Consider the following 15602-nt stretch of genomic DNA (forward strand, 5'->3'; position numbering starts at 1 on the left):
ACCTCCGTGAGGAATTTCAGTTATCTTTGCCTTTTTTCACCTACGTAATATTGCGAAAATCAGGACCATCCTGTCTAAAAATGATGCAGAAAAACTAGTCCATGCATTTGTTACTTCTAGGCTGGATTACTGCAATTCCTTATTATCAGGCTGCTCGAAAAAGTCCATTAAGACTCTTCAGCTGATCCAGAATGCTGCAGCACGTGTTCTGACAGGAACCAGGAAAAGAGATCATATTTCTCCTGTTTTAGCTTCTCTGCATTGGCTTCCAGTAAAATCCAGAATAGAATTTAAAATCATTCTTCAGGAGGCAGACACCATCTCCACATTTAAGAGTAGGCTTAAGACTTTCCTCTTTGATAAAGCTTATAGTTAGGACTGGCTCAGGTGAGTCCTGAACCATCCCTTAGTTATGCTGCTATAGGCTAAGACGTTTGTAGAGATCTCCATACATCCATCGTCAACTGTACAGGGTCGTGGGGGGATGGAGCCAATCCCAGCTGACATCGGGTGAAAGGCGGGGTACACCTGGACAGGTCGCCAGTCCATCGCGGGGCTATAGAAATCTCATTTTGGAGTATTTTTTTCTGTTGATGAGTGAAGTGTCTAGGCAGCGTACACTCCATGAATACACGCTGCGGCTTCCTCATAATTGCCAATTTTCCAGTGAGGTGGGAGAAAGTTGCGACTTTGCATGCTCATCACATTAGGACTGCCAAGTTCAGCTGCTGGAGGTGTGACCAAGTTGAGACATGGTGAGGAAAGATCATCTTAGTTTGAAATGTACATTTCAGAGCTATAGCCAGAATTTTTGAAATGACTGAGGACATGAGTCCAAGGTCCCCAAGTGTGATCCCACCTACTTTAGCTGGCCACCAAAAAAGGCTTCTGAATTTAAAATATTAAAATAAAATATTTTCCATTTTATTTATCAATGTAACTGTGAAATTATATTTTCAGTAAATTCTGTCTACATAAAGTATGTACTGATGATGATATACTGATGGACGAAATGCTGTCCCTACACTGCCACGGTACCTAAGTCACTTTAATACATTCTATTCAATGTATTCATTTTGCCTGAAAAGTCTTAAAAATATTACATAGGCTTCAAATCCCAAAATGTGCAAGTACAAACGGTAAACCTCTCCTCAGATCGTTAAAACCTCCAGTGTTCCCATAGGCAGTAAAGAGGGCATGACCTTGGTGTCCTCAGTGTATCAATAGACCTGAACTTGTCCAGCCTGCCTCTGAGACTCAGTAACATTACACACAGAAATAACGCCAGTGGACTGAATAAAAACTGGGACGTATCCCTGTAAGGTGTGTGTGTGTGACAGTATTGTTTTACAGTCAAGCATGCTGGCACCACATACTCTAAAAACTGCTATTTCACAAAGACAAATATTAACTGCGAAACTCACATACATTTGTTAGCTTTTTATTATCCATAGCTGTCAGTTGCAGCGACAAAGGAAAGAACAGTAAAGCATTATTAAGACACTAAACAAAGAAAGCATTAATGTGCATCAATTTGTGATTTTACTAGTTAAATCACTTGTTGTTATGTTGTAAGCATTAAACTAAGTTGAACTAACTTACCCTGTGCAATGTTCCCAGGAAAAGTTGAATTTATAAGCAATAAAACAAATCACTTCAGTCGCTTCAGGTTTTTGCTGCTGCAGCCTTACTCAGTCTGGTATGACCTTTACACAGTCTATGGGTATGACCTGTGGCTGTTGTTAGCAAATTTCCGATAGATATTTCTGCGTAACTACCTATGTTATTAAAACACATTACCATATTTTGTGACCACAATTCAGCAAGTTAAAGACTATAGAGACACTTTCTGTACATATTTCAGGCATTCCATGTGCCTGCTGTAGCATTTTATTGAAAAACAGAATATGATTAAAGTTAACATTACAGAAGGAGTACTTATAGAAACAGATATCTAATATTAAAAAGTTCTGGTAATATGCAAAGTGTGAGGACATTATATTTTACAAAAAATACTGAAGTTCTTTCTTAAACCTGCATGCATTGATTGGGGGCAGCAGAACAAGCTGTAAACACAAAATTGACTTATGATCACTCTATAGAGTTTAAATGAAAAATGTGTTAGCAAATATTTGCATCTTCACACATTACACAGAGCAACATTAGCATTCAGTTGTGTTTGTGTCTGTGCGATTAACGTCGACTCACTCTGCTTTCAATAACAGAGTCTGTGGGCTGGAGAACCAAAACAATGAGCTTAAAAGCGCCATAGAAATGAAGGGAACTGCAGAGTCATTACCTCTTTGTGGATTTGTCACTACAAGGGACTCCTTTCACATTACACAGTTATTTGATCCTTTGTTAATATAAAAACATTGATTAGTGTAGTTTTATCTTTGTGTAGCATTTGTATGTAGCAGTCTTCTGAGCTCATCCACTTCATCTTCTCACTGTTGGACAGGGGGGGGCTTGCACCGTGATCACAGGCTGAAAGGGACAGAAAACAAGGGAAAAACACAGATAAGCCATCGATTAAGCATTAGTAGTACATCCTCCATGATGGATCCAGACTATGTTGCTGGTTTGTGTTTGCAGCTTTATTGCTACAGCTGTCATCCGCGTTCACTCACCATTTTGTGAGCCGGGCCGCAGCAGTTTGCCACCTTGCAGCAGTAGGCTGCCAGAGTGGCAGAGATGGCCAACAGAGCAATCTGAACGACCACACACTCAGCATAAAAGTGGGACTGGACGTTCTGTAAGTGGGATTAGATTTGCAGAAATTATGTTTGGACTGAAGAAATAGAGATGAAATGAAAAAAAGAATAAAAAGTGTGTCCCGTTTTATCATCAGACTTTAAGTGAAATTCTTAAGCGGCTTCCACTGTTTCTGTTCACTTCAAGTGCTTTCATCTTTTACTTTTCAAACCACACTTCAGTTGCTTTTATCGTGTACTCTTCATCTCGTACTCGAACAAATTTGAAAGGAAAACCACAAAATGAAGGGATAATTCTGATTCTTTACAGTTTGGATCTTATTCTTGTAGTTTTGGTCACCATTTCTGTCAGTAAATCATTTAAAATGGGAGCTGTGAAATAGTATCATCAGAACCTAATGTCATGTACAATATTGCAAAAATGATAGCAGTAAATCACTGATGCTTCCTCTTTATGTGCCAGATTTTAAACGTAACTTTGAGTGTCCAGTATGTGTTATAACCCGTCGTTAAACAACAATACAATTTCTATGTTTACCTTATTTAACTCTAAAACATATTGTTCTCATAAAGAGCAGTTATACCTCACCTCAACTTTATGGCAGGTTTCGCCATAATGAATTGTGGTGTTGTCATAGTAATAATGCCAGCAGTAGAAGGGCATGTCTTCCATTTTAATCAGAGTTAAGATTGTGTTGAAGATGGAGGCTCCACAGGCCACAATCTCCATCCCCAAACAGGCCCTCAGCTGACAGACAGAAAAAACAGGAGATACAACCTTTAAAAAATCGGTTTTCTTTAAAATGACACTTGACTTGTTTGGTTCGACAAGGTTTTTTTTTAGACATCACATTTATTGAGTTTTTCTTTGTTTTTTGTTTTTTTTACAGCGATATGTTAAGATTCATATCCCCCCACACCCTCAACTTCACATAACCCAGCTAGTAAGATGCTAGTAGCAAATAGTACTCATCCAATGGAAACCCTAAGATAATACAAAGAATAAAGCACCAAGAAAGAAAAGGAAAATAATAATTGTAATATTCAAATAAAAAATTAAAATATCATGTTCGATTTACTAGTTGTACAAAGTCATTTCACAAGTATGTAGAATTGTCACTGATTAACATGTTAGGGACCCAGGGCACATATATACCACACACACATGCGGCCCAACATCACTCTCGTCACCCGTGTATTTAGCTTCTCTTCTCTGTTCCTTTACTAAATAATCCTGTCTGTGCCTGTCAGCCATGTCTGCTTGTATTTGCTGAACCTGTCCGTTGATGGGGTCAGTGGACTTGTGTAACAACCTTACCCTCTGAGTCATCTGACTCATCGTACAGAGGAAGTGGCAGAGACAGAGAGCAGTTCTTTTTTTGTGGCAACATTGCTTTAATTTCTCATTTTGATGTGTTCTGCTACTTTCTGTTTGCAGTTCTGAAGGCAGTAGGCCCGGATCTGTTTTCAGCAGTTCTTGTTATATATTGCTTATACACTACTGGTGATCATTTTGGCATCTCCTCTCTAGCCAGGTAACTCACCGTCGGCAGGTGGAGGTTCTGTGCTGCTATAGCTAGACACCCAGCGATTATCACCTGTGGAGAGAGCACAAGTCACACAGTCATCAAGCTCAACATCAGGATGAAGACTGGGATGTCACACAGAACAGTCACACAAAAAGCTGAAAAATTACAAACAACTGACGGTCCCAACATGATGAGTAGTTGTTGATTAGATGTGATATGGATAAAATCTGCTACCGAGGTATTGACATCTATAAATGTTCTGGATACTTGATTAAGTGTTTATGGATTATTAGTATAGGCCTACATGATTAGTTTTACTCACCATGATAAAATAGGTCTGGACAATTATCGCGATATTTTCCTCAAAAACACAATAACAAATGTTCAATAAATGTTTGATTTAATTCATTTAAATCACAAACAAATCAGCACTTAATTTCTCTAAGAAGATATTTATTTTGTTGAGAAAAAGGGACTGAAATAGGGACTGAAAAAGGACTCATGCATATTTGTTGAAAAAAGATTTTATCGTGTAGGGTTTGGATCCGGTGTTGGATCCAGAAATCTAGCTGTCTCTTGCTAGTCCTCCTACGTTGCCTACCCCAGCTTCAACAATTAAAAATCTTGCTGTATACCTTTCTGGTAATGAATTGCATGCCACCACCGCTCCAAAATAGACTAGTGTTCTCTCTACTTATCTAGTACTAAATGCAGACAATAAATATGACCCTCAGAAGTCTGTCCAGTAAAATAATGATGTCAGTCAACAACAGCTTTCTATAAAGTACCTTTGGAGTTGGCGTTATAATGATATTTCTTTTAAAAGAGAGGCATGAAGAGAAGCATGCTTCCTGTATTTATTGTGGCTCCTCTTGATCTACATGAGCAATGAAGTTCTATGAGATCCACTTTGTTCTGTGCTACCTGGAACCTATGGAACAGTCTCATCAGGGTTATCTGAGCTTCAGCTCGGAGATGACAACTTTAAAACTGAAAGCCTGCGCTACGGACTGGAAGCGTGGAGTTTGAAAGATGGGTTTTTACTAGGGGTGTAATAAGACCTCATTCCAAAGATTAAAATCTGACGATCAGGTTAAAAGCTGTCTCGCAAGACTGATTGACATTTTTCACATGCTCTCAGCCAACACATCAATTTTCTCAGGCAGTGAAAAACAAATGTATAACTGATAACATCGACTTGCGGAGCAAATCAACTTTGCCCAGCTGATGCAACATGCCGTGATAGTAATGAAGTCACGCGCTGTGAGCATAGGCTGTATTAAAAAAGTGAGTCGCAGCCAGTTTGGGACTGAGTGGTAACGTAGCTTGTAGACTAGCAATATAATCATCTAAAAACTGAGACACAACCTTGCTCTGTTTAAGACTGTGAGCTGCACTTTATCGGAGCTGCTGAAGTTAACAAGTGGATTTGTGGTGAGATTTCTGCCTGATGACGTGTTTTCAGTTAGTTTCGTTTTCAAAACTGTCTGAGGGGGAAACTACCAGAGTAATAACGTAACGCACAGCAGAGTACAGGGCAGGCAGACTTTTAAAAATGATTATGAATTCTTATTAAATGATGACGTTAGTCTCGTAATATTTCAACTTATTTCTGGACATGTCAGAGAACACAGATCTGTGGGAGAGATTCTGAATGTGCAGAAAGTTTTGAACATGAGCAGAAAACCTGCTGAAACACAGGAACTATTAACGTCCAGGATTGTTTTTTTTAAATGTGTAATTAACTTACAGTTACTTGCGGAAATATTCATGGTTACATTGGGGGTTCCAACTGTGTTGAATAATATTGATTTTGTTGCGTTGGATGTTTTTCATGTGCATAATGTCTTCCTTTGCCATTTCCAGCCCCAGCCATTCAGTAAAGTTTGATGCAATTCTGATCCTTTCTTTGGTTCTAATGTTTGAATTTGGAGAAAAGTTTGAATTTGGAGAAAAGGAATCATAAAGTGTAATGTCATATTACTTTGATAAAGTAATTAAAATAGTTACACTGCTAGTTACATTTGAAATAGGGTAACTTGTAATCGGCAATCTTTTACATTTCCATAGTAACCTTCCCACTGCTGACTAAATCACGCCTGCATGTGTGTTGACTCAGCAGGGATAATGTTTAAAAAAAAATTGGGAAAAATTGATCTAGAGGAGAAAGATATCTGAAAGCTACACAGAATTCCTGAAAGCTGCACTGCATTATATACTGTTATAGTTTTAGATTTTGAATTGTCCCCTGCCACCTGAATTGTTAGTTTTTCTTTAAATAAATAAACATTTTAACCATACACTGGTGCAGAAAATTCACCAGTATTCACCAATTTTCTTCATTCACCTGAATGAAGAAAATTAAATGTTTTATGCTCAAAATCTTCATGTAATTCAGCAGTAATGATTTCTCAAAAATAATGCTAAAATCCTATCTTGTGAAGCCAATATCGTGTTTCGTCAAACCCCTAGTTTTACCATTCAGAAGAAAAGGTGCCACTGGTTGCATTATGGGAATTTTCGGATGCAGTGTTATTTTGTCTTGGAGATGGACCCATACTAGAAAACAGTGCTTTGCATGCTTTTCACATGCTGGAAAAATGATGTGCAAAGCACTTTGCAACATTGATGCAATGACCTAACATAACCTGAGCTTTATTAATTAAAGAGAGAACTGCCTGGCTGTAATCAGTTGACACCATTATATTGTCTGATATCAGTATACATTTTCTAATCACTTAACACTACTGGTGATCGATTGTGTAACATTTGCTTTATCCATGTGCTTACCAGAAGGGATGCAATGTAGAAAGCAATGTCAGTCTCTACACGACTCAGGTCTTTGGCCAGAAACACACTCACACAGGTGATCTGAAACACACTCAGGCCAATCTGAGTGATCTGGGACAGAGGAGAGAATACTTTCCATTAAGATGGAAAACCTCCTGGTAAGTATACTGTAGTTCTAAACACACACACACAGACACATACTGTACCCCAAGAGCTTTGGGTTCAGCCTCCAGGTACTTCTCTTTCCTGTGGACGTTTCTCTGGAAGGTGACAGTGACCAGAGGGCTCTGAGTGAGGCTGGTGCCTTCCTCCACATCTGCTGCTTCATCTGAAACAGCCAATAGGCTATCTACTCTTAATTTCAGTAACAGTGTTGGATGAAGTTCACAAATCCTGTACTTGAGTAAAAGTACAGATAGCCTTGCTAAATATTACGCCACTAAAAAGTAGCAGTCTTCAATTTAAATTTCTACTTGTGTCAAAGTGCAAAAGAACTTGCTCTTAAAAATACTTAAGTATCAAAAAGTACCATTAGAATGGTTATGTTTAACAGAATTTTAAAATACAGCAGGCAAACTTTCCTGTTTGTTTAACAGTGGCATTCATTTTAAACAGGTTGCCTTTTTAATAATAATTCAAGTCAGTTATGTGTGTGTGTGTGTGTGTGTCAGTGGTGGTACATGTATTCAGATCTTTTACTTAAGTAAAAGTACTAATACCACACATATTTTATTAAGTCTTCATATGTTTTGTGTGAAAAAATATAAATTTATAAAGTAGGCTAACTAGTAACTTAAACTGTCAGTAATTAAGTAAAAAGTACTTGAGTAATTGTACTTCATTACTGTCCACTACTGATTATATATCGACATTTTACAGAATCAGTGCAATGGAAAAGAGAAGTGCGTGTTTTACTGCTGCATGTGCAGCGGAAGTCAGTTAGTCAAGCAGAACCCAACATCTGGATTTCATCACTTTGGACAAACAATGTGAATCTTTATGCGCCGTTCAGTCACTGTTAAGAATGCAAACTATGCATAGCACAAAGCTGTGCAGTAATGTATTAACACCGCGTCTTTTTACCTGCCATGGTGACTATCCGTCCGCTTTACGATCAGGAACAGATACCTTCCCTTTTTATACGACTTTATCGAGGGATTCCAGTCTACAGCTCGGTGTTGTGCAACTTTGTGGCTCTACGATCAAGTCCAGCCCATCCAGTCTATGATCCAGCCCTGGTCCAGCTCTGGTCCAGCCCTACGGTCCCGCCCCGCCCCTGTCTGACGACTCCTGCTGCACGGTTCCTGTCAGTCACCGTGTCAGCTGATTCAAACGGGGGCCGGGATTGGCTGAATGTAACATCAGCTCCATAAATATTGGTATATATGGAGCTGATGTTACATTCAGCTTTTATAAAACGGTTACCATGTATGGCAAAAAGAAATTAGGCTAACAGACAATTTGACTTTATATTTTATCAACAGACATTTCTTTATGAATACAAAAAGTAGTTCCACCAGGCTGTCGGTAGGCTCCATAGCGCATGACGGTTGCTAAGCAACATACATCAAAGGCTAGAATTACTGGAACTATTTATTTAGATCTATTTGCACGTTGCTGTTTGTTGTGCAGCTAATAAAAAACTGTCCAGCGTCAGGAGACTGACTTTGGTTACTTTAATTTTATATATAATATATTTATAGTTATATTTATATAACTTTTAATTTATATGATAAATGCTTGATACTGCCAGCAGTGCCTAAAATAATAACATTTTAATATTATACCTACCAGAAAGGGCGGGATTGCGTCTCTCCTTGAGCAACAGTCTTTGAACAGGCTAGTGAAACTTAAATCAATATCGCAAGACATCTGGGCAAGTAGTGGACTGCTGTGTGTGTGTTTGTGCGTTTTCCTGTGTGTGTGAGAGGGAAATGTTGAATCGGTTGAATCACGTAATAAGCTATGATTTCTCTCTCTCTCTGTCATTATTTATTTATTTATTTATCTCTCAGCCGGTAAAATGCGATTTGTAGATCAGATCTGTATCAGATATCAAGATCATATACAATGATATAAATAACACCAGGGGCGAGTTCAGCGCAGACAAAACGTAGCAAAACGTTTTTTTAAACGGAAACGGCCGTCCCCTGCCCTGAACACCCTGCTGTGTACGCAAGCGCACTGCATTTTCCTGCCTTTTTAACGCCGTTGTGTTTACAAACTTGTTGCAGTTGATTGGGTAACACCTGAGACACGCCCACCAAACGGGAGCAAACATACCTTGAAGCCCGTTGCGCAACGTTTCAAGGAAACATGCCGTTCAATCTGAAAACGTTGCAAACCGTTTTCAGATTGAACTTGCCGCAGGTGCAAATGGGGCTTGAGCCCCCCACGAAGTTCACTAACTCTCTAGCTAACTCGATCCCTGTTTTTCGCGGAGTGACACGGATCTGTGCAAAGGAATTCGACGTCATACCCGTAGTACACGCGTTGTATTCAGAGCCCTTTAAAGAGAGAGTCGCGTCAGCGGGGGTCCGAAATGGAAGTTCTAGGCGGACAATTCAAAATGAGCCAGAGAAACGACAAAACGGCGATTTTAACCGATTTCTGGTAATTTATACAATAAATGCGTTGATTTACAATATTTGCACAGCACAGTGACACGTGTAGCCTATGTAGTTACATTACCATTTTTTTAAAAGGAGGACATATATTTTTGACAATAACAGCTACAATCACCTACCTTTTGGACATTTTTTGGCCAACCTTACATTGGAAAATGTGTTCCTTTTGAAAACACGTTTAAAATTCAGATCAGATTTACTTTTCTAACATTCCTTTTAGTGATCCCATGGTACCAGTGTTAATTGATCTTAATGACTAATGTAATCTTTATGACTTCAGATAGAACAGACAGGTGACTATCAATGATTGTCATGTATTAATTTAATAAATCTCCAATAAACTCAGAAAACAGCATGTGAAGTGGTTTGTGTCTGTGAACTGTCTTACAATAGTCTACAGCACGGTTTATTGTGCTGTGTGGAGATGCTGCTGCAGTCGGTCAGAAAAAGGAGTACGAATGTTTGGTTTCCCAGCTGACACGGAGAGGAGGAAAAAATGGTTGATTCAGGTCAACAGGAGCAACCTTACAATCACTAAAGAGGCTAACAACAAAAAATATGTGAGGTACTTTTTCCACAAAGAAAGAAAACATCACTGGTTTTATGTTTGGTTTATTAAAAACATCACTGCAGATCATCTTTAGGCTCCACTGAACCCCCTGTGATTCTTGTGCTGAGAGAGAGAGAGGGTTAGACAAACCTACACATCTGTAAAGATTCATCCAAGTCATGTTTATCCAAGAAAAGTTGAATCTGGAGCATCTGGACGTTTCAGAAGAAGTCCAGTTGCTCTCAATTAAACCTTTCTTGTAAAAGGCTACAGGTTTGATTGACAAAGTTATGGATTGTTAAATTTTGGAACTTCATTAACAGCTTTTGCTGCTGATGTTGACATCAGTTACTAGATAGTTTGTTAGTTAGTGAATGTTTTTATTTTTTCAAACAGTTCTCACATTTGTACAAAGTAATTATGTAATTAGAGTAAACATATCCAGTAAGAATTGAGTGTTCAACAATATGATGCATTCAGCCACTATGATGTATTAATGTGGGTAAACAAACCTGAACTGTTTTGTGGAAAATAAGCTCATAAGATAAGACAGGATGCAGACACTGAGAGAAGGGAAAGAAAATGATAAAACATTTTAAGTATGATTTCTAATAAATGGTATATAACAGGCATTCACAATCAAAAAGTTGTTTTCTATCTCACCATGGTCCACTCAGTACAACTTAGCATCACTGCTCCTCCACCTCACAGAGTCTACTGCTCTAATATAATTAATGAAGATTGTTTTTCTAACATTCTAGTATACTACTTTTAGTGTTAGGGATAACCCCCTCCCCCCCAATAAATAATGTTTTGAAATATTTTATTCATACATGCACCACTAATATATTTAAATAAAATTAAATACCACCCCACAAAAATACATATTTTAAAATAAATGAATAAGCTGCCCCTGTTTATATTGTGCGCTGCTAACATTATCCATTGCGACTCTTTAAAGGGCTCTGCGTTCTATATCTCAGTACTATGAGCCAATCAGTTTGCTTAATTTGAGTAATATGTTACTAGTTACTTATTACTCCTTTAAAAAAGTAATATTACTTTACTTATTACTGGGTGATAAAACTAGTTACGTACTCATTACGTTACCATATTAATTTCACTACCACCCCCCCTCCCCCCCAAACAAAGTAGTCTCGACTCCCAACTTTTTTTTTTGTTTTTTTTTTTTACACAAAACCTATGGTACCTTAACGCCCCTGGCTGAAATAAACAATAAACCAAGTAAATCTCTAGTTTTGAACTAGGCCTATTGTTTTTCTGCCCACATATTTATTAAGAGCAGTATTCAGTATTGTTACAAACCAGAGTGGCGTTGTTACGGTAAGTGGTGTGGAGAGGCAGGTTGGCAAGGTTGGAGGACCCAAACGCAGGACGCAAGGCAGAGGAGGTACAGTTCAATGTGGTTTAATACAAACTAAAGGTGAGCACACTTACAAGCAGAGTGGCTGATCAACAGAGTCCAAAAACAGGTTATCCAAACAGATATCCAAACAGGTGAAAGTCCAAAATCCGACATGAGCAGGGAAACAGAGAGACACGACGAGGAAGACAGACAAGCAGGCAGGCAGAGAGACAGTGGGGGGTGAGGGGTCGGGGGGGGGGCACTTAACACAAACTAAGAACTAAGATACAAGACAAGACAGATACTAAGTAACTGAAAGATGTGGCTGAATAATAATAAAGGTAACACAGACTAGAGCCGAATGAGCAAAATCATAACTAAACAGATCATAACCATAAAACCAGACACACAGACAGTACCAGACCAACCAATACAAACACACAGAGTAAACTAGACTCCAGGCATGACTGAAACTCAAAACACGGACTATATAACAGATACTGGACACCGGGCACTAGACAGGACAGAACCCAAAACTCAACATACTATAAGACAGATAATAAACTAAACTCAAAAGTGCAAAACAAGGTATGGCTGACAGGCAGAGTGTGACAGGCGTCAAACGTTGCTTAACGCCACTCTCCCCTGAGTCGAAGCCTCACTGGGAGTAGTGGTAGGAGTTCCTTTTTGAGTTTCACGTTGCTATGCTGCTTCAGCAGATGCTTCAATAAGCGTTTTTGTTGATCAAACAAAGTTTACAACAGATGACAATGTTCTTTGCATTTTTGACTTTGACGCAATAATGGTAATGCTTCCAACTGTGGAAAGAACACCTCTCTCCCTCGCTCTCCATTCTTCCTTTAGCTTCTTGGCTAACAGCTGACTTGAACAACTTAAGTTGCAGTGCTGTTGATCTGCTGTACAGTCGCGCATTCGCATCAAGGATGGTGCGCCCAGTAACGCAGCGTTACTTGGGTTAATTGTAATAATATTACTGTTTTGGAAATAGTAATCCGTTACACTAATAGTTAGGCTACTGGGAAAATGGAAAGAGCCCAACACTGGTTTTCAGTGGTGTATAAAAACCTTACATGAGCCATTTCTATATACATACACCGCGGGTTCTCTTATATGGAAGTCATTATTTTGCGCCGCCATGTTTCTATAGTAGCTCAAACGGACAAACTGCTCTACAGACCGCGTTTTGTCACTGCGTTGAATACGCATGAAGAAGTAGAAGAACTAGTAGATGTAGTAGTAGTAGTAGTCTGGTTTGTTAGAAGTAAGAAGAGGCGTGAAATTTGGAGGAATAGAAGACCACACCTATTATTTAGAAAAGTAAGTTGAGCGCAGTGAGAAAATGAGTACCAGTCAGATGATCAAAGTGTAGTACAAGGGATGAGTCAGTGTTTCTTGATATAATGCTTATTGGCATTCCAGTGAAAAATTATGGAGGACCGATCCTGACACAGACAGAAATAAATACAGAAATAAATAAATGCTCAATAAATAAATAAGCATCCAATTAAATACACAAAAAAATAAAGTAAATAAATAAATGTAGGTAGTAATTAAATTATACAAGGAGACATAAATGTATATATTTTAATTAGTGCCTTTACTTATTCACCTTTGTTATAATTACATTATTTATTTATTCTCCGTTATAATCTTCAACTTTATTTATTAATTACTAATTTTTTAAAATATATTTATTTATGTGTGTTTTAATATTTTTGTCTGTTTTATTCTTCCTTTGTATTTTTTTACCTTATTTATTTTCACCCATGGTATTTATTTCTGCCTGTCCTTTTTACATTTCTGTATGCATTTCTGCTTCATTATGCAAATGAGGAGGGGCTGTGTCTCAAGGGGTCATCTTCTCTGCTATTGGTGGATCAGTCAGACAGGAGAGCTCTAGGCCTTCTCTGCCTGCAGACATCAAGGAGCTGCTCTTCACACAGTCAGATGGCTTCCTTCAGTGCGCTGAGGTGTTTAACAACTCTGAAGACACTACCAGCCATTTCTTCCTTCTCTTTTCACGTAGACGCTCCGACAGACAGTGCTTTCAGTTTGCTGCATGCATGGACACAGAACTGTGGTATAGGGAGAAGCACACGGTCAGCTATCCAACGAAGGTTAAAATCAAGGGCAACTGGACTTGGTTGAAGATACTGGAAGACGTTTCGTCCCTCATCCAAAGGACTTCTTCAGTTCTGACTGACTGGCAGGGAGACTCAGCTATTTAACCTCAGTGGGGTCGTTGGCCCGGGTCATCCATACCGCTGGTTCGTTAGTGTTCCTTGTTGCTGTGACGACAGTCGTTACAGTCGTTAAGGTTACGTTTGTTGAGTTTCCTGGGAAGTGATGAAAGGACAGCATTGTAAGTGCGGGATAAGTGGTGGCGTAGACCCCCTCTTCTGTTCAATGACGGCTTCTCAACCCTGGTGTAGATGCTTCCTTGACACCTCTTTCAAACCATCCATCTTCTCTGTCTAAAATGTGCACCTGGTGGTCCTCAAACGAGTGTCCTCTGTCCTTCAGATGTAAGTAGACTGCAGAGTCTTGACCTGAGGAGTTGGCCCTTCTGTGTTGAGCCATGCGTTTGTGTAGTGGTTGTTTAGTCTCCCCAATATACAGGTCTGTGCATTCCTCACTGCAATCTAGTGTATGCGGTCTAGTGTATGCGGTCCAATGCAGTGAGGAATCCACAGACCAACGATGGTCGTTCAGTCTTGGCCACAGGTAGTCTTAACGACTGTAACGACTGTCGTCACAGCAACAAGGAACACTAACGAACCAGCGGTATCGATGACCCGGGCCAACGACCCCACTGAGGTTAAATAGCTGAGTCTCCCTGCCAGTCAGTCAGAACTGAAGAAGTCCTTTTGGATGAGGGACGAAACGTCTTCCAGTTTCTTCAACCAAGTCCAGTTGCCCTTGATTTTAACCTTCGTTGGATAACTATGACCTGGATGACTGAGAATCTTCATAGACACACGGTCAGCTGGCTGCAGCTAAATCTGGAGTGCACTCGTATTCAATTCTGTATGGAAAATTCAGTTTTAATGGAGCAGAGCGAGCTGACAGGCAGAGTTAGAGACTTTTTATGTCCGTTTCTCTCTTTACAAAGACGCATGTTGCAGTCAGAGTCTTCTCTGAGATGCGAGCACGACATACAACACAATTTATCAAATTACACAACGGATATACAGTATGAAAATAAGATTGATTGGATTATACTCACAGGAAGTATAAAACCTGTTACATGCGTCTATTAAAAGTAAAGTAACACAAAAATGTCAGGGAAATTACTTTACTTAGATTTAAGTACTGCAGTTGTACATTTGAGATACCTTCCTACCTTTCTGATAGGAAGTTCTCTTGAGGTGGTATAAAACATTTCTTCTTATATTCTGATTTGAGTTGTGGACAACTATGACCACATGAATTAAAAAAATAAACATTTCACTGCCCAAGTCAGCTATAACACAAGTCTTGATCATCAGACTACATGCTGTACAGTATTTGTGGACAGATTTTGTCCCAGGATTTCTTATGCATTTCTTCTTCTTCGTTGCATGATTTAGAATAATAAGGTGAGAAATGGGTCTGTTCTGAGTTCATCCTGCACTGCAGCAGCTAATAAAGTCCATTTAATCCCAAAAACGCTTTTCTTTTAGGCAGGCTGGAGCAGAAAACAACTCACCTTTCTCAAGTTGTACAGTAATGTCACATGTGTATGAAGGTGGATCAAACAAGCTAAATGTCAAAGTAGAGAGGAGCCTAGTAGGCCTATTTATTTTCATTCATTACACAATATGAATAAGCTATGCAGACAGTTGTAAAGAAAGAACATCTTTTTCTTCTGTTCTCTACTTGTTATAGTTACACAGTATTAGGGGTGTGGGCTGTATTAAAAGTATCCACTGTTCTCCCATGCTCTAACACACAGTAACGATGAAATGTGTGCTGTTCTCACATTCTTCCTCTGTATCTACACATAAACAACAAGGCAGGGAAATA

General features: G+C 39.0%; 1 protein-coding gene across 2 annotated transcripts; it reads right to left on the reverse strand.

Annotated features, from left to right (window-relative positions):
* Positions 1-1425: 1425 nt before the first annotated feature.
* Positions 1426-8354, reverse strand: LOC123981073. 2 transcript variants are annotated; one of them, XM_046065693.1, is made up of 7 exons: positions 8117-8337; positions 7240-7361; positions 7034-7144; positions 4259-4312; positions 3304-3462; positions 2631-2753; positions 1426-2487 (listed from the first exon to the last, which is right to left on the reverse strand). In XM_046065693.1, exons 1-7 carry the CDS (start codon positions 8121-8123, stop codon positions 2440-2442), a joined length of 624 nt encoding a protein of 207 aa, XP_045921649.1. In that variant the 5' UTR covers positions 8124-8337; the 3' UTR covers positions 1426-2439. The 2 variants fall into 2 exon arrangements, with proteins under 2 accessions (XP_045921649.1, XP_045921650.1); XM_046065694.1 differs by lacking the exon at positions 7034-7144 and having other exon boundaries at positions 8117-8354.
* Positions 8355-15602: the final 7248 nt, after the last annotated feature.

Source organism: Micropterus dolomieu, linkage group LG12 (assembly GCF_021292245.1).
Source record: "Micropterus dolomieu isolate WLL.071019.BEF.003 ecotype Adirondacks linkage group LG12, ASM2129224v1, whole genome shotgun sequence".
NCBI classification, from domain to species: domain Eukaryota; kingdom Metazoa; phylum Chordata; class Actinopteri; order Centrarchiformes; family Centrarchidae; genus Micropterus; species Micropterus dolomieu.

Bases quoted from the DNA above. Each gene is read 5' to 3' on its own strand.
- LOC123981073 (XM_046065693.1), bottom strand. The intron at 2,754-3,303 runs GTGAGGTATAAC...TCCCACTTACAG, and splicing joins AAACCTGCCATAAAGTTGAG to AACGTCCAGTCCCACTTTTA. The intron at 2,488-2,630 runs GTGAGTGAACGC...TGTCCCTTTCAG, and splicing joins GCGGCCCGGCTCACAAAATG to CCTGTGATCACGGTGCAAGC.